The 24,401-nt window shown below is 37.4% G+C and overlaps 1 protein-coding gene across 4 annotated transcripts in view; it reads left to right on the top strand.

Moving 5' to 3' along the window:
• lrrtm4l1 (leucine rich repeat transmembrane neuronal 4 like 1) overlaps nt 1-24,401 on the top strand; it is a 55,307-nt gene that overhangs the window by 9,018 nt on the left and 21,888 nt on the right. Inside the window, exons 2-3 of one of the 4 annotated variants that reach the window (XR_014875024.1) lie at nt 8,024-9,719; nt 11,065-13,049. Coding sequence is in view for 2 of the 4 variants with exons in the window: in XM_085165913.1 (XP_085022039.1) it covers nt 8,024-9,654; nt 11,065-11,106 (1,673 nt within the window). In the remaining 2 variants the exon portion in view is untranslated. Of the gene's footprint in view, nt 1-8,023; nt 9,720-11,064; nt 13,050-24,401 lie in introns of those variants that run through there. The other 3 variants (XM_085165913.1, XR_014875023.1, XM_085165912.1) reach the window with 3 other exon arrangements.

Below are 24,401 nucleotides of genomic sequence, written 5' to 3'. Positions count from 1 at the left end.
CTCCAGTTGCCTAGGTAACCCTAATATATGTTGATTAACAGTGGCTTTCCCTCCCATTGGTAGTCACTTTAATTGCTCACCCCAAAATTGAGAAAAGTTTCACTTGGGACCTGCCTACTTGATGCTGACAGCAGTTATTTTGACTGTCGTGTGTTCTGTGTTCTTTGGTTGCCAACAAGTGACTTCAGTTTCTTTAGATTTAGAAAATCCTGATTACAAAATTAGGTCTTGAAGAGTTAATCTGTAGGCGTGCCTATCGGCAAATTACATATTTTGTATTGTCATATTTAAAGAGGCATAAACACAATCCCATGCAGCAACAGGTTTCTTTTTTTTTTAAATTTTATGACAAGAACTGCCTAAGCTTTCCTAAATTCACATACCTTTTATAACAATGCGTAGAGTAGTATAAGCAACAGATTATCAACCAAAATTATTCAGTCATGCTCCCAAAACAGTTGAATTCTCTGAAATTTACTTGACAAATAGCCAACCAACCCACCAACTGAGTATCATATCAGCCACTTTTTTCCCTGTTTGAAGCAACTGATGCAAGAGTGCATTGAAGAGCACTTTTATCTGTTCCCTGTCCAATTCTACATTTGTGAAGGGCGGTGCAAATGTACCTTACTTTTGTTTTGGGTTAACGTGCATAACTTTAAAACCCTGAATGCATACTGCTTTTGTTAAGTTACCAAGATGTTGAATTTATCTTTCCTTTTTTATACGCACTTGTTCACATGGCCACTAGAAGTAAGTTCACTTTTAAGATGTGACTATATCTTATAATAACAGATTTCATTGTTATTATATATGAAATTCCAGTTCAGCAGAAAAGTAGAAATGGAGAAGATCTCGAAGACAAAGAAGCCTTTCAGATGACACTTTGCATCTGCTGGGCAGAATGGCAAAGCATACCCTCAAACAACTGTACAGAGTGGATGCACAAATGGGGTCTACGTGGAACACTCATCAGTCTTCACCCTTATTTATCAAGTTAATGACATAAAAGTTAATTAACATTTGGGTAATTCTTTGCTGCAGTGGTTGCACTTCTTTTCTATTTGCCAGAACTCTATGCCTCTTTTCCTAGTGAAGGTTCCAGCAAGAGCAGCTCTGTCTGTCTTCATTTCCCCATTTAACTGCTATGCTTGAGTAGGTCGTGGACTCAATAGACCTTGGTTACTACGTCTCCCACAAATCCAGACAGAATAACTGAGCTCACAGAATTGACTGCTCATTTCATTTAAAATTTTAATGGATGCTGCCCCATTTAAGCTGTATTTTTCTATTACTGCTATTAAGCTCCACTTTTACATATATTTTGCTCACCATATGCAGTGTATTGTGTATGTAGGACTGGCTGCTCGTCTGTATGCACGTATGTGCAGCTCCAGTAGTAGTAAAATAAGCTTTTATCATAAATCAGCTGTTTTATACTGCTTCATGCTTTCGCTGTGAGTTGAAATTACAGCTGACTCCAATTTTCAAATTAATGGCCGTAAAATAATGGGTTTTAAGTGTGTAAAAGGTACTTCATTTCAATATTGTAATGCCACTGTGTCCAATTAATCACAATTGCATGATAGGCCCCGTGACTGGTAATATGTCACGTTCTTCTGTCCTCTGGAAGTATTTTTAATTCTATGTGCCTTAAATCTGAGTGAACACACTCAATAGTGTAATATATCACACATGCTGTAGTACCCTACAGTTTTGCTTGCCTAAGCTCAATCACACATCATACACTTTAAAATTCTTGGATGCTGTGTCAGAACAGAAGTGTCAGGTAAAAAAAGGATGCACAGGAAGTAGGACTGGGAGAAATCGTGTTACCTGAAGCTTTAGGTTATGCAAAAATACAGATTAGAATGTATTATACTCTTTTATTTCTAGACTAAAGCCTCATATTGGGATCTGTATTTCTCACAGTCACATCCTATCTTTATTTAGTTTAGTATGTTGGCATGTTTACAGAGAAGAAAGAAAGAGAAAGTGACAATTAAGCCTATAGTGTAGACGGTCTTCTATTTTCCAATTTAAAACAGGCACAGCTGCAGTGAATGTTTAAATATAAAAAGCTAACTATACTTTTCTGCCAGTCAATAACCTTTAAAAGCCACCTCATACACCCCTCCTTTTAATGTGTATTATCTTTTATATGGTAGAACATTTAATAAGAAATATTTAGGTTTTTTTTTCTTTTTTTCTCCACACTTTCATTTCTTTGAAGTGCCCCAGCATGTGGCCTGTTGCAGCATGTAGCGCTATTGGCCAACCCACTTGGGCACTCTGGGTAATAGCCTTTGCATCAGTGCCTGAGCACTGTGCATTCAAATGAAATATCAACTTGTCTCACCGCCAAGGAAGATGACAGCTGACTCTGCTGGGCCTGCCAGAGACCACTCTGTCCTGGGGGGAGGGGCAGTGTCACTTTTATGGGATTTCGGAAAGGTTGCCACTGGAACCTGGCCTTGGGTGAGGTAATTGGAGAAAATATATATTTTAGGATATTGTGTAATAACTTTTGCTTTTTTTGCATTTGAAGCCCATTTCAGCTGACATTTAGTGTGCACATTTGAGTGTAACTTCAGCAAATTACCTCTGTTCAGGACGTTGTTGAGCCCCAGGGATACCGGAGCACAGAACCTGTTTCTTAATTAATATTTATGGTCTTCAATTGCATTTTCTTCAGCTGCAAATTGTGTTGAAACATTTGTTGCTGCACAAAATAAAAGAAAGTCTGCTCTACTTGTCTCCTACATACTTGACTAAGAGTACAATTCCATCTTATAAGAAATCTGTTTTTAAAACCTTTTATTGCTATTGCAAGAAATCTTTAAATGAAATGCTAAACTAATAAAGGTGGTGTTAAATTTGGTATGGGTTTAGTCTTTTAGAAATTTTTGACACTGTCCCATCTGTTTTTTGTTGCCATCTGAGGCAACAAAAATTATATTTGCATCTAGTTTGGTTGCTGAAACATTTTCTGTTATGTACATGTTGAGAGTCATTGTGTACATTGAGTACATAGGAAATCTAATCTAGATTATCCTTACTGAATCAGTAAACTGGGTTACTTAATGCATTCACTAAAATATATAATATATTTTGTGGTAGAAGACTACTACTATTTTACTACTACTCCAGCTCGACCAATCATCGGCTTTATATTGATTTAAATTTAGATGTACCCACAGGTCATTGGAAATAAAACCGTTCATCTGTTTATCTTTCTCTGACCTTTGAATTTAGTCTTTATGTGTTGACAAAAAGTACAATGAGATTTACCATGGTTCTCATTTTCAAGGTCACTTTTGATTTTTCTTTAAGACTTGTAGTAGTCATTAATGTATAATTCTTTTTAAAACGAATACTAAGAGAAAATTAACTTCAAATAAAAGCTAAAGGGTGAAATACACTTTACAAGGCTGTTACATAGGTTATAAGAAGACATTTGCACAAAGTTTAATACAAATCTTTTCTGGCTTATAGGGATTTGTACAGAATCTGATCTGATATTGTCTGTAGTGATGTCACTTGTTGCCTGGAGACTTCCGTTCAAACAAACACCTTCTACTGCTCTTTGTACTTAATGTAAAATAGGTGGTAGTGACAAACTGGAGCTTAATGCAATGTTGGTGTTGCTGCACTATGCTGGTTTTGTTGAAATCTCCAAGATGTTAAATCTCCAAGATATGAAATCTTTAAAACCCTCCGGCTCTGATTGGTCACGCTCTACTGAGAAGAAGGAGCCTTGCTGCTGGAAAGTTGTAGCTTACCACAAATCCCATATCAAATCTGATCTGCAGGGGAATGGGTTTAATATCAACCTGTGGCAGCTCTATTTTATTTAAGCTGTATTTAGATAAAGGTTGTAACTTAATGATTTTCTATATATGATTTTTAATATTTTGGTTGTTTGTTTTTTTTTTTTTTACTTTAATAATGACACAAACACAGCTATATTGAAAGACACATTTTATATTATTAAATAATTTATTTGTAATAGTTATCATAGATATATTTACTTATGCCCTGGTGTACATCTAATACGTGAAATCAATGGAAGCCTAGTGACTGCCTGCACGTAGCACCCCATTTAATTTCTGATTAATGAAACTGTACTGAGAGTAAACATTTCTCTTCATTGTATTCTATAAAGCCTCTCATGGGAACCTAGCGCACACATGTCCAAGGGGCTTTTATTACTATTCTCTCTATGCAGAAATCCATGCTGAACCATTGTGTGCTAATTAAAGATGCTGTCATGCGTAGGCGTCTATGAGCCCAGTGGCACATTATTGTGGCTGCATAGCTTCGAGTTTTCTGTCATCTAATAACCTCCTCTTGTTTTTTTTTTCACATTTTGCTATTCTTTTTTTAGGAGTACATGCACATGAAACCCCAGATGTAGTTTTAGTGATATGACGTTGTGAGGTTGCCCTGGGGGTTTACAACACAGCCGATGTTCCAATGGGATTATCATTTAGGGAAAACTGATGGCTGCGTGTAGTGCAACGAATGCTTGGAGAGTTCACAAAGTAGTTACAGGAGGTGATGGAAGTGCCACTGCATCTTTTGCTTCAAGGGTTAGAATGATTTATTTATAAAACTATTATTTTTTGTTGAGTTTATCTTGACTTATTTTCATGCACTCATTTGCTTCCGTTTATTTCCCCCAATAACCTGCTGTACAGTTCAGAAAATAGCTTTATTCTTGAAATTTATTTACATATGTTTTGCTATTTTATGATATAATTAAATGTAAAGTTGAGTGCTGAACTGAATTTGTATGCCTGTCTGGATCATAGCAGGATATATAAGAAATCTGAAAAGTATTATTTTGAATGATTTTCCTTTTAACAGTCACATAACTCATTAAACACAGGGGAAGGCTGGATGAGATGCTGAAACCAGATAAGTTACTTCAAAGAAAATCTGTACCTCCTATCTCTCAAGATGCAGATTAATGATTTCTTGACATTTTGTATTATTCTGATAACACACACTTTCTCAAAGTTGGTGTGTGCACTCCCAGTGGCCACAAGGTAATTGTTGTTGGAACACATTAAGACAGTGAAATCGTGTCCTCTAATGCATACACTGATGCATAGACTAATTCATGTTCACAGGAGCTGTCGACCAGGTTACCCAATGTAGTTTCCATTCATCTTTCTTTATTGAATGTAATTGAATAATGTAAAATAATAATAATAATGTATTCTGATTCTTCTATTATAATTCCTCCAAGGAAGGCATGGCAAAAACTGCTAAAACACTGCAAATTTAAAACAGCACTGATTCAGGAAGCGTACAGGAGTAAATCAAATCACTGGTTAAATGTAATTTCCACAAAGGTCAAAAGTTACCTGCCAGTGTTGAAGTATAGCATAGCTGCATTTTGCAGTTTGTGGTGGCAGCTCATGTATGACATTGGATGTTTGTTGCCCATTTTAGCATGAAATTGTCACTGTGCTGTATGACAACCCCTAAGTTGTGGATTAATGATGCATACTAATATTTTTTTGCATACCATTTTCTGCACAGGGGAAGAATTGCCTTTTATTTTCTTACTTTGCAGCTTACAGCAGCAGGTTAGTATAGAGAAAGTGCAAGAGTTGAACTGTACAAAAATTGGATATTCTGAAGCTAGTAATAAACAATTATTTATTCAGCATCTTTTTAGTTTCATTAATGTAACACTAAATCATTCAGGACAGTTTACACAGTACGAAAGAGACCTTGGAGTGTTGTAGAGGAACCCTAACCCTGTGATCTTTCCATGAGTAAGCAATTGATAATTGTGAGGAGTAAAAAGACCCATTTAACAAGAAGAAACATTGGGCAGCACCAAACTTGGGGAGGACAGCTTTTGACTCAACTGGATGGGGTGAGAGGGGAGCATAGAGGGGAAAAAAAGGTTGATCATTAAGAGATAGCAGACAGTGAGCAGGCTGTTGGGGCCAGTAACTACAGAACAAGACATGTACAGCTCTGGAACCAGAGATACAGGCAGAAAGGTACAAGAAGAAAGAGGACAGAGAGGAAAGGGCACAAACTGCAGGAGAGAGAATATCACAAAGTTAATTAAATGTAAAAGTGAAGTCTAAAGTGTGGAGAGTAGAGGAGAATTACTAAGAACATTATGGGAGGTCCCCATAGCAGCCTGAGCTTATAACGATATTATGATATTACTAAAGGATGACACAGGGATTACAAAAGTCCACCTTAGACATGCCAAACAATACTTTTTCACCATTACTCTGATACAGGATGTGCTCAATTTTGACAGCACTGGATAGTTGAAAGCTTGAAGTTCTAGAGACTTCAGTTATGTGTGGATACAGATATGCAGTCAGGCCCCTTAGTATTTGGACAGTAAGGTGTTTTTGTTTTTTGTTTTTCTACTTTTGTAAATCACACAGGGTTTTAAAATCAATCAAGATTTTATTGAACTGCAGACCTTCAGGTTTAATTCAAAGAATTTACCAAAAGGAATGCATTGTTGTTGTTGTATCTGTTTATCTTTAATGATGTTGGTCCATCTGTCTGTCCTCAACGTTCTGGAAAGAAATAATCTCAAAACTTATGTTCAACGAACAATCCCATCTTATAACTCAGACTCAGAATGTGTTAGGACAGTGATACATCTTTAAACATATGATGTACATATGCCAAATACAGCCGAATCTGAAATCAAGGTCTGCCTGTCAGCATTGATATGAAGGTGTGTTTACATAATTTGAGTGGTGTGGACTTGTTTTGGTTGTCTTGCTGAATGTCCAAAAAATGTAGAGCAATGCGGGAAAAAATGTGCCAAGATCTAAGATCAGCTTTAAAACTTGGACAATCGCTGCATTTGCATGGCAGATCAGGCTGCCACTGAAGCAACAGGCAGCAGTTGTGCTAAGGCCATGTTGATAGGCTGCACAAGGTCTTAAGGTCCTATATAAAAGATCTGAGATACTATAGTCTAACGCAGGGGTGGGCAACTCCAGGCCTTGAGGGCCAGTGTCCTGCAGGTTTTAGTTATCACCCTGGGTCAACACACCTGAATTAAATGATTAGTTCATTACCAGGGCTTTGGAGAACTTCAAGACATGTTCAGGAGGTAGCCATTTGAATCAGCTGTGTTGGATCAAGGACACATCTAAAACCTGCAGGACACTGGCCCTCAAGGCCTGGAGTTGCCCACTCCTGGTCTAATGGTGTTGTAAATGATTCACAGAGCCATTTGACAGAACAAATGTCATGTAGGGTATATGAAATCATGGAAGCTTTTTTATTCAAAACAACTTGATGAGGGCTAATACTTATTCTGAGAAAATATCTCTTTTACATAATCCTGTATACCTAAAATGCTGCACATTTAAGCAGTAGGTCTTGTGGTTACTTAATCAGATGTGTATATTTTTTATCATGCTGTTATCATCCTTGAGAAGTCTGTTCAGAATATTCATTTATGAGGAGAACTATATGTCAGTTAGTGTATTTCTTTTAGGAAACCATTGTCATGACCGGTTGGTTACGTAGAACCACTGTCCCAACTGTGTTAGGTCATGACATGACTGGCGGGTTTTTGTAAATATGATTCTTTTCATGACATAATGTAAAGAAAAATAATGTAAAGATAAGTCATAAAGATACTTAAATAAGGGCCAATCTCAACAGAAACAGAAAAGTACCACTGCTGAATGATAAACTATTTAGATCACTAAAGAAATCATTTAAAACAAACAAAAAACCCACAATTAAAAAAAACAACATTATATTTGCCAGACTCGAATTTTGAGATCTTTATAGAAGAGATTTTATATTTAAGTCGTTTTCAATGCATGTATAAAGCTGTTGTTGCACCAGCCCAAGCAACACATTGCTGACTTTGCATGGTAAATCAGTAATAATACTTCTTAGTCCTTTTTGTTTGACAGCATGAATATTTTGAAATTGTAAATATAACTTGATCACCATTCAAATCTTTACGTTTTTCTCTGTATCTCTTTCTCATAATGTTTTGTAGGTCCATTGCTGTGTGATGGACGACTGACACACCTCCTCTTCCCTTTGCTTCTTCTCTTGCGGGCTCCCCTGTTATTCAGTTTTGGTGAGCGAACATGCCCTAATAGCTGCCGATGTGAGGGAAAAACTGTCCATTGTGATTCATCTGGATTTTTAGATGTTCCAGAAAACATCTCAGTAGGCTGCCAGGGCCTTTCCCTGCGATACAATGAACTGCATATGCTGCTGCCATATCAGTTTGCTCACCTCAGCCAGCTTCTCTGGATCTACTTAGACCACAATCAGATTTCAGTTGTTGACAGTCGAGCGTTCCAGGGGGTCCGCAGACTCAAAGAGCTCATACTGAGCTCCAACAGGATTACAGCCCTACACAATTCAACATTTCATGGAATTCCAAATCTTCGAAGTCTGGACTTGTCCTACAACAAATTAGAAAACCTACAGCCAGGTCAATTCCATGGCTTACGAAAACTACAAAACCTTCACCTACGCTCCAATGGTCTCTCCAACATCCCAATTCGAGCATTTCTGGAGTGTCGAAGTTTGGAGTTTCTGGATTTGGGTTACAATCGAATCAAAGCTCTTACCCGCACAACTTTTCTGGGTCTACAGAAGCTGATGGAGTTACATCTGGAACATAACCAATTCTCTCGGATCAACTTTTTTTTGTTTCCACGTTTAGCCAACCTAAGATCACTTTATCTGCAGTGGAATCGAATTAGGGTGGTCAACCAGGGTCTGCCATGGACATGGTATACACTGCAGAAGCTTGATCTGTCTGGAAATGAAATTCAGACTCTGGACCCAGCTGTGTTTCACTGCTTGCCCAACCTGCAAGTCTTAAACCTGGAATCCAACAAGCTGTCCAATGTGTCTCAGGAGGCAGTGTCAGCGTGGATCTCACTGACCTCAATAAGTCTTGCTGGCAATATTTGGGATTGTGGAACTGGGATATGCCCACTTGTTGCTTGGTTGAGAAATTTTCGGGGTAGTAAAGACACAACAATGATATGCAGCAGCCCAAAGTATCTCCAGGGAGAAAAAGTCATGGATGCTACAAGGAGCCATGGTATTTGTGAGGAAACCGATTACATTCTGACTGAAACACCTTCACCAATGTCAGAGCTCATTTCGGAAGCCACTGCCGAACCAACCTTTGGCCCCACAAGTGGCATTCCACCTATGCCACCGACCAGTACCTTTGGTCCTCTCCCACCATTTAGACCTCGACCCATTCCTCATCCTACCTTTCCCGGGCATATGAGCAAAGATCCCAGAGACTCAGTGGTTCGCCCTCGACCCACTCACATACCACCCCCAGAGATAGAGCACATGACTCTGCACAAAGTGGTTGTGGGCAGCGTAGCACTCTTCTTCACCATGTCGTTAATCTTGACAGTTTTTTATGTTTTGTGGCGGCGCTACCCAGGTGCAACCAGGTTGCTGCAGCAGAGATCCATGGTGGGACGGAAGCGTCGCAAAAAGAGTCCAGAGCCAGAACAGAACCTCAGCTCCCAGCTCCAAGAGTATTACATGAGCTACAATCCTGCTGCAACACCGGAAGCATTGGAGGTGCTAGGCAATGGCACTGGTTCCTGCACTTGCACAATTTCTGGCTCCAGGGAGTGTGAGGTATGATCGATCGCATCAGCCTAAAAATAAAAACTCAAAATCAAAATACAAGACCCAACAGAGAGGTAAATCCTTTATCAAGTATGTACTGTAAAAACACTAATCACAGTTAAGCACCCTTAACTCTTCATTTAAAGCACGCTTGACTCCAAATGTTAGATGTCTCCAATTATTCCAGTTTTTTATTGTGAAACCGACTCTAAAGGGGAAAATACAAAAAGCTAATCTGATCAAGGAAAAGAAATCTACATCATGGTCTCAGAGGACTGCATTAACACAATAATTAATGCATGCACGATTTTTTGTTCTCTGAATTATATTGGTTATGGCTTTAATTACCATTCTTTTGCTTGGAATTTATCTTTATATCACTTGTTATCTGGATGATCTTTTCAAAGCTACCCTTTTGAAAATGTTCTTCATGGTATATAGACTTGAAAGCACAGGGAATAATTGGAAACTGTCTAACTAATTTGTAGACACTACTCCACATTAGCATTGCATGGCTTAGATGTTTTAAAGCTTTTTTGGTTTGCGTGTTTGGAGGAGTGAGAATGATGTGTTTGTGTGTGGACTAATGCATAAATGTGTGCCTACATAATTAATTTTTCTAATGAAAAATGCCAAATATACTATATTTAGCATCTATTAAGGTAAAATCGCAAGAGTCTACGAAGTGCAATGCTGTTAAGTAAGAATTTGGTAGTTTTGCTGTCACAAAGTGAGAGCAGCTGATCAATACTAGATAGAACATAAAGTTCAAATATATTGCCTATCGTCAGCTGAACATCCATTATAGATGTCTAAAGTTGATGATCTGCACTGAGTGTGTCTGGCACACTGTATGCCTCCTCACTTGAGGAAATTTATGTTAATCTGCATAGAGGGGAGGCACTATGGTAATCCCAAAGCTTATGATATGGCTTAAATGAGGATCCCTCTGCTCTGGTAAGGAGTGAATGTATAAACCATTGTAATTACAACCACCAACATGAAAACATGTCTAATTTTGGGACAAAATTTTTACCTTTCAAAATAATGACTGCACACCTGTGTGTTTTTCACCAATGGGCCCAAGATAGTTTAAGTAAATTAAAATACTTAAAATATTTTTGTCTAAATATTTTATTTTAAATGTGATTGATTTCAATTAAATTGAAAAAAGGGGAAATTGGAGGATACAATACATCAAATAATAGTTTTTTTCTCTAGTTATCCTAACTCATATTCAAACTTTGTGGGTTCTAATGTGAAAGAGGCTCACTGAGCAAAATGTTTAATTTTGAAATTTAAATTGTTAGGTACTATTCGTTTTTACTTGAGCTATAAACTTAATTTTCTCACATTGTGAAGTTATAATATAATAAGTAAATGTCAGTAAGAAAAAATATTTTTTTTCCTTCCCTGTAGGTGAAGTCAGCATTACAACAGTGGGGAGGTCGAATGAATTAAAGCAAGTCAACCAAATCACCTAATCAAATCAGCCTGTTCCATATACTCTAAGTCGTAACTCACTTGATATTGACAATGGAGCAGGTCCAGCTTTTAACAATTTACATCAACTGTAAAATTGTTTTCAATCTCCTACTTGCAGTTATAGCAGTATTTTTATTCCAGTTTTCCTCATGGCATGTGTTTACAAGGACATATTGACAGTTACAATGGTAGCTGGTTTGCTTTCATGATTCACTTTCATGATATTAGACTATTGTAGAGTTCAGTCATAATGCACTGCATTATGATCGAATGGATAATGTCAGCAGTAACGATAAAGAGAAATGTACTAAGATTAAATTGATTTCAAGTGCTCCCAAGGATAAAAAAATGGTGTGTGTTAAAATCACATGTACTTATATACAGAATAAACAAATGGCGATCAGTTTCATGCATAGATTTTTGTGAGCAAAGCAGCTAATCAAGCAGTCAGACTTCAAGGATGAATGAAGGAGCACTTCAAAGATGCAGTCCAGTGGTTAAGGGGTGAAACTAATGTCAAATCTAAAGCCAATTAGGATGCTATTCATCCAGAGGGTTATGGCTTCTTTCAAAAATTCTCCACTTCCCCTTTGGTGCTTATTCAGTTTCAATTACAAGATGTCTTGGTGGCATAGAGGAGGTGTTTTGATATCTCTTTCCCAAAGCTTGTAATATTTGCTGAAGAAATCTCAATTTTGTGCACAGCTTGAATGGATGTTTGCCCCTAAACTTTACTAGTACCCCAAAACTATGCCAATTGAAAACTCTTAAAAGAAACTTACCTTTGCTTTTGTAAATAGAGAATCAGATGCCTGATTATGCCTGGGTTTGACCTACCCTCCAGAGATCAAAAACACAGCTGTATAGCTTTTCTCTGCTCTGAATAAATGAGTCATCAGTTGCAAATGAAAACCAGCCAATAAAAGGTATCTTGCTCACTTGCATACTATGAAGGTTTTTTAAGCATTGCTTACCCTGCTACAAGACCAAGCATCCAACACACATTTACGCTGAACAAAGGACATTATGTTAAATTTACATATCTTTAGGCCGGTTTTATTCAGTGGAGTATTTGGGGATTTTTTTTTCTGAACAAGGATGTTATTAACTTTTCACTGTAGAGAATAATGTGGGAAAACATAATGTTGTGCAAACTCAGTTAATAAAGTTAATTCTCACTTTCAAAATCCTACTTGGAATTTTGTAAAAAGCATTTAGATTAATAGTTTGTTGGGCTTTTTTTTATTGTTTTGTTTTTATAGATGTATTCAAATTCCAAAGAAGTCCATAACATCAGAATTAGGTTCTTTGTAAAGAATTGAAAAAACTGAATGTCTTTTAAAGATAAAAGTATTGTATACTTCATTTGAAAAGATTAAGAGACCCATATTTGTACAGAGTCTTGTGACTGCTGTGTTAGTCACCAGCACACAGCTTGACTCCAGTTTGATACAAACAAAAGCAATGCTCTGATTCTCTCTTTTGACTGCAAATATTTCTGTAGCAATCAGTGTCAGTGTAAGCATTGTTTCTCTACACATAACCATAATTTTTTTTTCCTTTCCAGTCACCTTTCTCACTCACTATGTATTAACAGACTTCTCTGTATTGAATCGTATCTGTTATTAATCTCTGTCTCTCTTCCACAGCATGTCTTTATCCTGTCTTCCTTCTCTCACCCCAACCGGTCGCAGCAGATGGCCGCCCCTCCCTGAGCCTGGTTCTGCCGGAGGTTTCTTCCTGTTAAAAGGGAGTTTTTCCTTCCCACTGTCGCCAAAGTGCTTGCTCATAGGGGGTCATATGATTGTTGGGCTTTTCTCTGTATCTATGAAGCGCCTTGAGGCGACATTTGTTGTGATTTGGCGCTATATAAATAAAATTGAATTGAATTGAATTGAACCATAATCCAAATCTCATCATCTCAAAAACGATCTTTCCTTTTCAACATCACTGACGGTGTCTACAGTAGTTTGCTTGGGGGCGTTCTACACTGTTGCCTATTTCAGGCGTTTAATAATTGAGAAGCTGGTGTCAGCCTGGTTTAGTTTGATGAAAGTGCCATCTTACTGGCTGTGCCTTTCATTACGACTGTGCAGCGGCAGCAGTCCCTTTTGGGTGGCAATGGGGACGAACAAAAGCTAGCACAACACATTTACTCTGGTGTGGCTAGAATTCGGTGAGGTATTCTGACTGACACGGCATGGCATCAGAGCCCAGCAGGAGACAAGTCGATGTCTTTTTTTTACTTACATCCTAAAGATTTTGAGGCAAGAAACTCAACACTTAAAAGTCTGTGCAGCTCCAGAGGTTTTTTTTTTTGTTTTTGTTTTTGTTTTTTTTTGGGGGGGGGGGGTTCACAGGTTGAGGTTAGCTGCAGTTATGCATGGCGTTTGCTGAGATCACCAAAATGGATCAGTAATAAACCATGTACAGAATTCAAATATGGGCAGGTCTCTCATGTAGGAGTTGTGGAAAATTTACAGCTATGGGAAAAAAAAAAACAGCTTTAGACGTGGTGCCTAAATGATAGCAAGCATTACCACAAATAGAAATGAAACACGGCTTATTTCAGGAAGCTCATATGTGTGGGTATACTCTGCTATTCGAGATCCACAACTATCATCCTATTTATCTTATTAAAACTTCCCTTGAAGCTTTAATAAGCCCTGGTAGGCCTATTGACTCATTGTTTCTATACCAAAATAGTGATGTTCATGAATCTTCAAAATAGTGAATGCTGAAGTTTAATTTACATAATAGCATTACATTAACAGGCGGCATGAAGTTTAAAGCATAAATGGGTAGAATGATAATCTTTGCCTTCTGATTCATTTTGTTGCTGATCACATTCGGTTGGCAACACAGTGCTGTATTTCATTGTAGATGGGTTCAGCTACTTTGAAATATTGGAAAAAGTCTAGGCTATGGAATAAAATGGAATAGTCTTTGTTATAACACTGAATATGTTTCAATCACATTTTTATATTTCTAAAATTATTTTCTAAATCCTTGGAATGCCTTTTAAATAATGAAAAACGATACCCCAGTTAATACACAATTTATTATAATTACTTAAACTGAAAAAATAAATCAATGTCATTTAAGAAATATATTTTTTCTGTCAGCAGTAAAACAACTATTAACTAAAGTTTAATTAACTATCAGTTTATATTTTATTAACAACTTCTGTTATAAAGTGATATTGTGAAAGGTCAATTATACATATTTTGACATACAATTATAAGAAAAGGATAGTAGTAAAACATACAGTTGTGGACAGCACGAGTATGGTTGCAGTGTGAGCATTACGTCATGCTGCTCAGCTCTGTGGCTATAATATAGCAGTACACAGTTTTAACTCATTGTATTCAGTTTTGGTGTTGATAAAGTTGACAATTCTCCCCAGACAATGACATTCACAGACTCTGTGTGTGAGCTATGATAACAGGCGGATTGGTTCATCTTCTGTTTATTTATTTAAATTTTTTTAAAAGATGTTTTTGCTGCATTTCAACAACCATTCACTTTTTAAGACTTCAAAGTATAAATTAACTTCATCTTGGGCTTGTTTGTGATCCTCCTACATGTTGACAGATTATTGAATAGTACAAATTGTTACACATACCTATAGGGCAGTTAAAATAAATAATACTGGGATGCATATTTTGATCTTAAGAGCCCATGTATACATACATGTATTTTTGGTAAGCAGTTGTAATGATTTTAATGTTGTATTGTATTGGTGTTGTATGTGTGGAAAGGCAATCATATGTGTTTAAAATACTGTTATAATAGCATGCTTTGACATGAACAGTCACTAAAATAGTTTAAGAAATCAACATGAGGTGAGTGATGTTTGATTGTCCCATTGGAGAAAATGGAAAAGTAGATTTGGCAGTTCCTTCTCTCATTGGTCTTTCCTCAAGCGATCCCTGCTTCTGGGAGATACTGTGCTGGTATCCTACCCCCACCCTTTACCTTAACATGGCTTTGAAGAGAGGCGGATGTCACACAGTCAGCCCCAGCGTACACTTTGCATGTCCCCTGGCTAATTTCCCCTCTAGTCTCGTTCCACTTGACAGGCGTTCTTCCAAAAACCATTTAGAAGAACACTTTCATTTTCCGCTCTCTCTCCCCTTTACCTCATCAGCTCTAAGGAACCATTAAGAGCTTAAGTGCAAGCAGGCATACACTGCTGAGAAAGATCTCAATGAATATACAGTAAGTCTCACACCCCTGATTCCAGTTTAGTCATTTGCTCCCTCACTTTCCCTCCTGCCCCAAATTCTCCCTTGCAGGCACTAAAACAGCTTTTAATATGTGCATCATGCAATCCTCTCTGGTCTTACATTATTAAATTCATCATTTCTGTGATCAAGCAAGATAGAGTTTAAAGTAACTGAATTATTAAGAGGTTTTTTGGTCTATAGTAAGCTTTCTGTCTTGTTTTCTCTTGTTTTTTAAACTTTCTGTTTCTTATGCTCCAGAGAGCAAGATCCTGCTGCTCCTGTCAGCCAATAACTGAACCTCTTTTAATGGAAATGGAGGGCTAATGAGGGAGCGATATATATTTCTGGCTGCACAGCCCAAGTATTTTTCCAGTTGACATAACAGAGAAAAGCTGCAAAACATCTTACTTTATCATTGAAAATGGCAGACAGTTGGAACAGCTGCTTGTATGACAATGCCAAGAAGTCCCTTGGTGAGAAGTATTTCCACTTCTTCGGTGCAACAAACCTCTTAGCCCTCTCAGAGAGACAATTTCATGCCCTCTTCCCTCGATTGCTGGGTCATCCTCAAAAGAAGTCCCAGGAAGGTTGTGCTGGATGATGATGCATGTACTAAAATGTTGTCGACGTGATTCTGCACCCTAGGCACTCCCTCCTATCTCACATGAAGAGATGCAGTCATACATACACAACACAAACCCCGGTGAGTGGTGTATTCTTAGCAGCTTCTGGAGCCTGATTTGGCCCTGGAGCTAAGACAAATAAGGATCTTCTGTTTTACTGGATATCACACCAAAAACAGAGAGGAGATTCTATAGTATATTTTTTTTGAACAGTTTTTAGACTGAAAAGGGGAAAACAGCTCACTGGCACCTTATATAAAAGATCCACCTCCGCGTTTGCCCTAAATTGAATTTTCTAATCTGCTACCTGCCCCCCTCCTCTCCCTTCTTCTTGCCGTTGGCTTTGGCAGCCACTGTATACTTCATCCTCAGATAACAGTAGCGTCAACCCACCCACCTCACTTGTTCTGTCAAAAACACACAAACATCTTGTTTTGCTTCAGTCTTAATAACTGCAAAGCTGGCACATGTACACACACGTACTAAAATGTGCAGATACAAAAATGAGAATAAGGATAACTCACTATGTCATCACATTCACTGCAGAGGCAGGTCGAAAAAGATGTTAACATATATAACTAGACACACTGACACAGGTAAATTGTGTAGTAATTATGCATTTAATGTTAATAAAGCAACTGACAAATGTAGCAAGGATAAAGAAAATAAAGGTAGGAAAAAAAAAGGTAAGGAACTTGCAACAAATGTTTCTGGCCATTCTTGAACTGTAATAGTCTACAGCAGGCAGTCTTGGCATATTAAACACCTAGATGTCTGCGACACGTATGTAAGTTAGTAAGCAACAGCAAAAAAATAGGTGAATAAACATATATTGAACCTCTGTCTTAATGTGACACTCATTTGCCATATGCGTTTCATACCATTTACTGCCTTAAACTGAATCAATCAATAGATAAAAAATGAATGAGCAGTTCTTGTCACCTTCATAGTCAGAAGGATTTATTTCAACAACACCCATCTAGTCGAGAGCGTGTCTGTTTCATGCCAGAAGCCACAAAACCTCATTAAGTGTCATCACACAAAAAAGGGGATTTCTTTTTTTTTTTAAATGAAACTAACTTCTTAAAAAATTTAATATTACTTAAAATTAAGCCACACAGTATGAAATTAACTTCAAAAATGAATCTACTTTGTATTGACTTTCCATTTGCCTGCAGTGCTAGTCTTGCAGAATACGGCAATTCATCTCCAGCACACTTCTTCATCCTGCTCTTATTTAATACAAGTAAATGGGTGTAAATGGGTGTGGACAGTGCCCTAAAGCTAGTGAAGCAATAAGATCTTTGTGTGATTGGCTAAGTAGTTAATAAACAACTCACGTAAGATGTTGTCCTTGCTTTTTATTGCTGGTACTCTTAGTAGTTTTTAACCAGAAACTTTTATCCGCTATTCTCCATTCTTTGAGGAAACAATGGTGTGTTGAGAAAAGATTTTCAAATTAAGTAGGAATGCTGGGATGTGGGATAAAGTGTGTTGCCTTCAGTTGAGATTTTTCTCAATTGTATTTGAGACCGTTTTCTTTGCAGCATTGTGCGGCTGAAGAAAACTCCAGCAATAACCTAGCATGCAAGTGCCAAGATGGAGAAATGCATATGGTTTGTTGGGATGAGACTGCTGATTCTTCATATTAGGTTTAGCAGAATACATTTACTCAGGTAGAGAATTATGAAGTGCAGTAAATACATGTGTCTTTCTACCAAACAGTGTGGCGAGAAGTGATAGTAGCACAAAATCCACATGTACAGTTTTGATTTCAGCTTAATCAAATACCAGTATGGAAACATTGTCATTCACAAGGGTATCAAATACTCACATTTTCAAAGCCAGTAGCATCAGACTGATATTAACAAGGTTTCCTTTGGTATTGGTGTCTTGATCAGGCTGAGTGTTGGCTATATTAAAGTTCAACATTCCAAGGGCACTGCTAGTTATAGGTTAACTGGCTAAGTTAACTCACTGAGTTAATCCAGTGGTACAGCCAGTGCAATGCACACCAATCTCGAAGGACAAAAAAAAAAGTATGATATTTCAGACTGGACCAAAGCAGCAGACCAAACGTCCACTACAGGGCCTAAATATGCTGTACTTTATGGAGCTGAATTTCTTTTTCTTCTTCTTCATGATGATCCTTGTAATCGTCTTTCAAACCCTCACAATGAATCTTTACTCATTAGTTGGAGCCCTGTAGTGTAGCATTCTAATTCTGCAGGGAATAAGCATCCACAACTATCTTCCCATTTGTCTTATTAAAACTTCCCTTGTAGCACCTTTTGATCTCTCATTGCTGTTTTATTGCCAACTGTGAAGCATTTGAGTTTAGAAAATGTGAGAAAATAAAGGCTGAAGGAAGTCAGCTGGAATGAAAATGTGGAACAAGGAGGCACTATGCCATTTGGGCTATTTATATCATTAAGAGGTTGGTGGCTAATGTGCAGCCAGGCAAGGAATCCCATGGAATCACCTCTATGTAGGAAGAGCATGGCTGTAGTACCATAAGAGGGTTTACAGCAATGACCAGTGTATCCTGACAAGCTGTCTTCGCTAGACAGACTGTACCCTATGAACCTTGAAACCGTGTGAAGGTAGTTTAGTCATAAAAAATACTTTGTTGTTCTCTTCAAAAGATATAGGTTAGAGTAATTAATTGTGTTTTAATAGTTTGAACTGCACAATGCTTTTTGGTTATGAAATCTCAAAGAGTTATTTTGAGCTCCAAGGCCTATCAGGTAAAAATAAAAATAAAAAATCACCAATTCAACCAATTCAAACTGTTTTTACATACATTTTTTTAAAGTAAGTACAATATTATTTTTGCCTTCTTTGTGCATTGCTTATACAATAAGAATTGAATAGGACTGCAACTTTTGTGCAGAGCTGTGTGTGTGTGTGTTCGTGTGGGGTGGGGGGGGACTGTTTTTCTTTTTTGTGTGTGTGTGTGTGTTGTTGCTTTTGTTAGGTGTGTGGGGGAGGGTGTGTGTGTGTGTGTGTGTGTGTGTGGGGGGGGGGGGGTTGTTTCTCTCCTTTTGCTCCTTCAGTTCAGTTGCACAAAGTTGCTGGTTCTTTCTCTACAAATGTTTAAATCATTAAAGTGTGGTTTCCTAAAGGGAACAGAAACATTTGTGGAGATCACATATTTTTAAATGGCTCCCTATAGGCACAATTTTCTTTTTGAAAATCCACATCCACCCACGAAAAAAGCATGTCTTAGTAGACCAGAATAATGCTGCCTGAAGTGCCTTTTCTACTCCAAGTGACCCGTGATAGTTTAAAAAGTTTAAATAAAATACCTATACCTCACACACCACTTACATTTATGTTGTCCTGTGCTTTCTATGAGTAATGGCTGCATGGCTACTGTTTGTAATAAATTTTGCTACTTAATAAGTTATCACTAATTGATCTTGCATATTATCTGAAGACATCCTCTGTGTGAACAAATTAATCCCACTTTCCGTCATTATATTGCTGTTTCCATGGTCCTGTGGTGCACCCTGTGTGACTGTCTTATAACAGGGTGAAATGGCACTTGGTAGGTTAAATAGTGACTCAAAAATGGCTGTAGGTTATCTGTCTCTCTGTGTTACCCATGTGAGTAGTGACCTGTGGTTGGTGAGCCCTGCCTCTTTCCCAGTGTCAGTTAGGCACAGCGACTCCATGACTTTGAGGATGACTGGAGCTATGGAGCTATTTTTATTTATTTATTTATTTTTATCTAATTCCGCTCATGTATTATAACTGCATTTTCTTCTTCATTGTATTGATTCAGCACTGGTCCATTTTGACATGATAGCATCACACACCTTCTACAGCTTTGTCATATACACTTCTTAACACTTTAAAAATGCATCAGATCTCAATAGGAAAAAAAAAAAAAAACAAGACAAAAAAAACATGCTGGATATCTGTCTATCCTGATATGGACCGGGTAGTGTGTTAGGAATGAAAGGATGCCACATCGTTTGATGAAAATAAAACGTGCTTGTATCCATGCCTGACAATGTTGTGGCATGCTCCTAATGAGATGACGGACAGTGTCGTGGACGATATCCTCCCAGATCTGTTCCAGGCAGTCACTGAGCTCCCGGACAGTCTGAGGTGCAAGCTGGTGATGTCAGATGTGATGGAACATAATGTCCCAGAGGTGTTCTGCTGGAGCTTGGGGGCCTGACAATGGTTTAAATTCCTTCATCCTCCAGGGACTGCCTGCTTTCATGTCTGTAACATGTTCTCAGGGGGAACCCTGTTTATGACTTTTTTTGATCAGACATTCACACCAGTGGCTTGCTGAAAGTAACTTTGTAGTCCTCCATCAAAGTTAATGCTATACTTCCCTGATGGGTTGAGGACCTTCTATGGCCCTGTCCAGCTCTTCTAGAGTAAGTGCCTATCTCCTGGACTCTCCTGCATTATTAGTGGTGATCATTTTTGGATAAGAATGTGTAAAGTTAGTTTTATATTCTGGTTATTAATATAATGTACATTCAAGTTTTGTTAAATGTCACATTGAGGCTGTCATTTATTAAATGCTGAGTATGACACTGTCACTAGTAGTTGCATTTGGAGTGCTACTTGCACTTTTGCACCCTCTGGCAAGTGTCAACAGCCACTTCAGTAGAAAAAAGGGGAAAGAAAAACAATATCTCCTGTAGCTGTTTGGCAGTTCGTCAGGATAAAATCTTATTATGTCAGACAATCAAAAGTGATTTGGAACATGTGAACATGTTTTGCATAAAAACTAAAAGAACAAAACACAACAATGTCGTAATGAATTAACTAAGCTAAAATACCCGGTAGTAAAAGGAATAATAGCCAAATTTCTACTATATTTAGATGCATTTAAATTTCTGCGGCCTGCTGTTACTATTAGAGACTTTTTTTGTATTAAACAAATTTTGTCACGTCATGTTTAAGGCTCTGAAGTGAGGAAAGTAATGATGGACAGATATGTTTGGCTTGTAAATAGTACATCTATTTTTGAAAAATAGAGATAAAAATTATATGTCATCAAATTATGTATACCAATAGGAAATGACACGTAGGCTTTTTGATCGAAAGAACCACTGTAGATTCAGAGGAGGAAACGTGTATGAGTAATGCTTTCCCCTCTTTCAACAAGTACCAAAAGTATAACTGAATGAGACACCATTTACTCAGAGCCTGCTCCCATGTAATTTTGTTTTCTGCACTATCATGTTCAAATGCAAATGCCTACACAATATGGGAGTTTTCTTTCCAGAGTAGAAGGCATACATGAGTGAGAAGAAATACAGCTTATTCTCTGAAATAGTGAATGGAGATAAATTTGAAATTTCGGCCCCGTTACACTAGTCAGTTCAACTGAATTGTAGGGGTGATGAAATCAGAATGAGATCTTCTTACACTTAAAGTATATTTGCAATAAGGCACATATGGTGCATGAATCTCAGATCGGAAATCACACATTTCACAAGACATTGCAGTCAGTCTTGAATACTTGGCAGCAATGTTCCCAAAGCTGTTTAATACGTTTACTCTTTACACATTAAAAGTTTATCTGTGGTTTAGTAGCTAACAAGTTGCATTCAAAATGAGATACAATTTTTTGTTCATTTCACAGGATCATGTCCACGTCCCATTCTCAGATATATCCTTTAATCCAGGATCAGATAAGTACTACAATAGTTCAGTAGACCCATCATATGAATGTATGTCATTATATTTATCTTCTGATTATTGTATATTTTTCAGTACAGTTAAAATATGTTTCCTGGAGAAACTGATGCTTTAACCTGACACTAGACTCTCAAATCTCAAATCAACCGCAAACTATTTCCGTATATACTGAGGGAAAACACAATTTAAGTCTCACTTAATCTCAAACCTTACCTGGTCTCAAATCCTCATTTTATTTATACCAGTGCTTCCTAGAAATGGAACAGCTTCCCTATCTGCCTTAAAAGCATTGTGTGGTATACGGATATTAATAACTGATAGCCTGAGATGATTTAAAGTCATCTGACATAATCCTAAAATTAGCAAACTTTTTTTTCTTTTTCCCTATAAAATTCCAAAGATGAACATATTAGAAATTGCTACTTTACACACCCAAAAATTAGAAATGAACGTCTTTCCTTTCATATCATGTGAAGACTTCTGTCAGTCTCTTAAATGTTAGTGCATCAAAACATTCACAAAAAGAAGGATTGGCATAAAAATGGAATAAACCACCCCAACCAATCTGTACCACGTGATCATTTAGACATAGTGATGGTTCTGTTATCTTTTAGGCATGTGTGACTGTTAATGGAACTGGCACACTGGCATTTATTGATGTTTATACTGCGGACAGTATCAGCACAATGAATTCAGGGTTCTAAGCCAAGATTCAACATCAAAATTCAATGGACAATTTTCATGATTTACAAGACCATTAATTATAAACATGAGTTCATAGTAACCCAAGAGCTTGACAGTATCTGGCTGACCAGTCAAAGACCTACTTTGACTGGTCAGCCAATAATTAGATTTCATTTACTTACAGAAGCATAAATCAAAGGCAAAGGGATCATACAACAAGCTGACTGTGACTACAGTGGAAGCATCGCTGAAGGTGTCTGCTGATGAAGGTTCACGATTTCACGCAGCTGTAGAATCAAAAAGGTTTTTCACAAATTTTTAAACATAGTTGTATGTTGTGTATTTGTCCAATTACTTTTTAAAGCTCTAAACTTTGGGATCATGTGCTAAAAGGGCTCCCAAACAGTTCTTTCTATATTGAAAACTACTCAAATTAAAGCAGAGACTTGACACTTGAATGTGCACTTCATTGTCTTATGTCAAAATTAATTTGCCAAAGCACAGAGCCTGAATAGTACTGAAAAGTGTACAGTCTGGAGTATAGCGCTGGGTAAGTGGTACAGAAAACCCTCCAACCATGATAGAAATCAATTACTGTAAACACTGTACATGCAGTATATAAACCATAGCAGTTTGGTATTATGGATAAACAATGGGGTGTTTGAAAGGCTTAAATTGAGTTGACTTATTTCTTTTTTTACCTCTTATAAAATGAAACTGTACCACTGCCTAAACACAATACAATTAATCATCTAAAAAGGTTTTTATCATGATCATTACATTATGAAAGAGTCCATTTTAATTTACATCTTTGCCTCTTACTGATGCCAAAACCTCCCTTGTGTAACCGTTGGCCAAACTACTGTCCAGATGAAATAATTGAATAATAAAAGTGTTTACAACATCTCTATCATACTTAATCATATTAAAATGTATTGTATTGCATCAGACAGTCCTGACTTGAATTCCATTTACTCAGTGACTACAGATCATGATTCCCTATTAAAATATTAAGTCAGTTTGTGAAGGAAACACAGAAGCAAATTACAGTTTCTCACATCTTCAGATTTAGAAATAATCTGTAAGACTGAGCAAAGGCTCAGGAGACTTGCTGCAGCACAGTTTTGCACCATATTACATGAACTCACACAGCAGACTGTTGGTTCCCTTGTGTCACTTTGCTAATGAGTTATTCACGCTAATAAAAAGTTGATTAATTGAACGGTCTCTGACCACATAATAAAACATGTGAACTCTGATTCAGGGTGACTTTCTCCCTATATTAGTTATTGTTTCATTTCATGATAATATTTCATAAAGTGAGTCACTGCAGTCTTATTCCCAATGTAAAATAAATAAATAAATGAAGGTCTAAAATAGGAAAATGGAAAACTAACCTCCCGTTCGTGTCACTCTTGCAGAAATCAATAATCACGATTGTAACCATGTTACCAAGATATGACCTAGACAAATACAAGTAAGATGGCATTGGGGAAGGACGAATTAATTTTTAATCAAACAAATGCAGAAACTTGGTTGTAAAAACTGAGTGTTATAGAGAAGAACTAAGGAAATGCCATTTCTGAAATGAGAGGATCTGCGGGGAGCCAACATGACCAAAGAAGAGCCCCTGCATTTCTAGCGGGGTCCCAGAAGATGTGTGGAGAAAACGGGGAGATTTTGATTTAAACACTACCTCCCAGTGCACAGCCAAACTGTGTGATCTAATAACATTAATTCTATGAGAAAATGTGTCAACTGTCAGTTGAGATTTTGCTGTAGTGTTCCTAATGATTATATCCGTGTCTGGTTTCATTAAGCCATTGTAGGCACTGCCGAGGGCTTGGGGACCCATGTATCTGGATCCACACTGCTGTACAAAAGTTTAAGATGTTCAGATTTTTACAATATGTAGCCTCATTTGGAAGGCATCTGATTTGCCTCAAGTGAATTTCGCAGTGTGGCTATGGTAGTAGGTTTAGAGTTTGTTGACTACTCTTAAGACTCCTGTATCATACAGTACAGCCTCAACAGAGACTTGGTCTCAACAATCTATTTGAAC

Source organism: Neolamprologus multifasciatus, chromosome 7 (assembly GCF_963576455.1).
Source record: "Neolamprologus multifasciatus chromosome 7, fNeoMul1.2, whole genome shotgun sequence".
NCBI lineage: Eukaryota > Metazoa > Chordata > Actinopteri > Cichliformes > Cichlidae > Neolamprologus > Neolamprologus multifasciatus.
The sequence above is the reverse complement of the archived record's forward strand: the minus strand, read 5'-3'. Positions and strand labels throughout refer to the sequence as shown.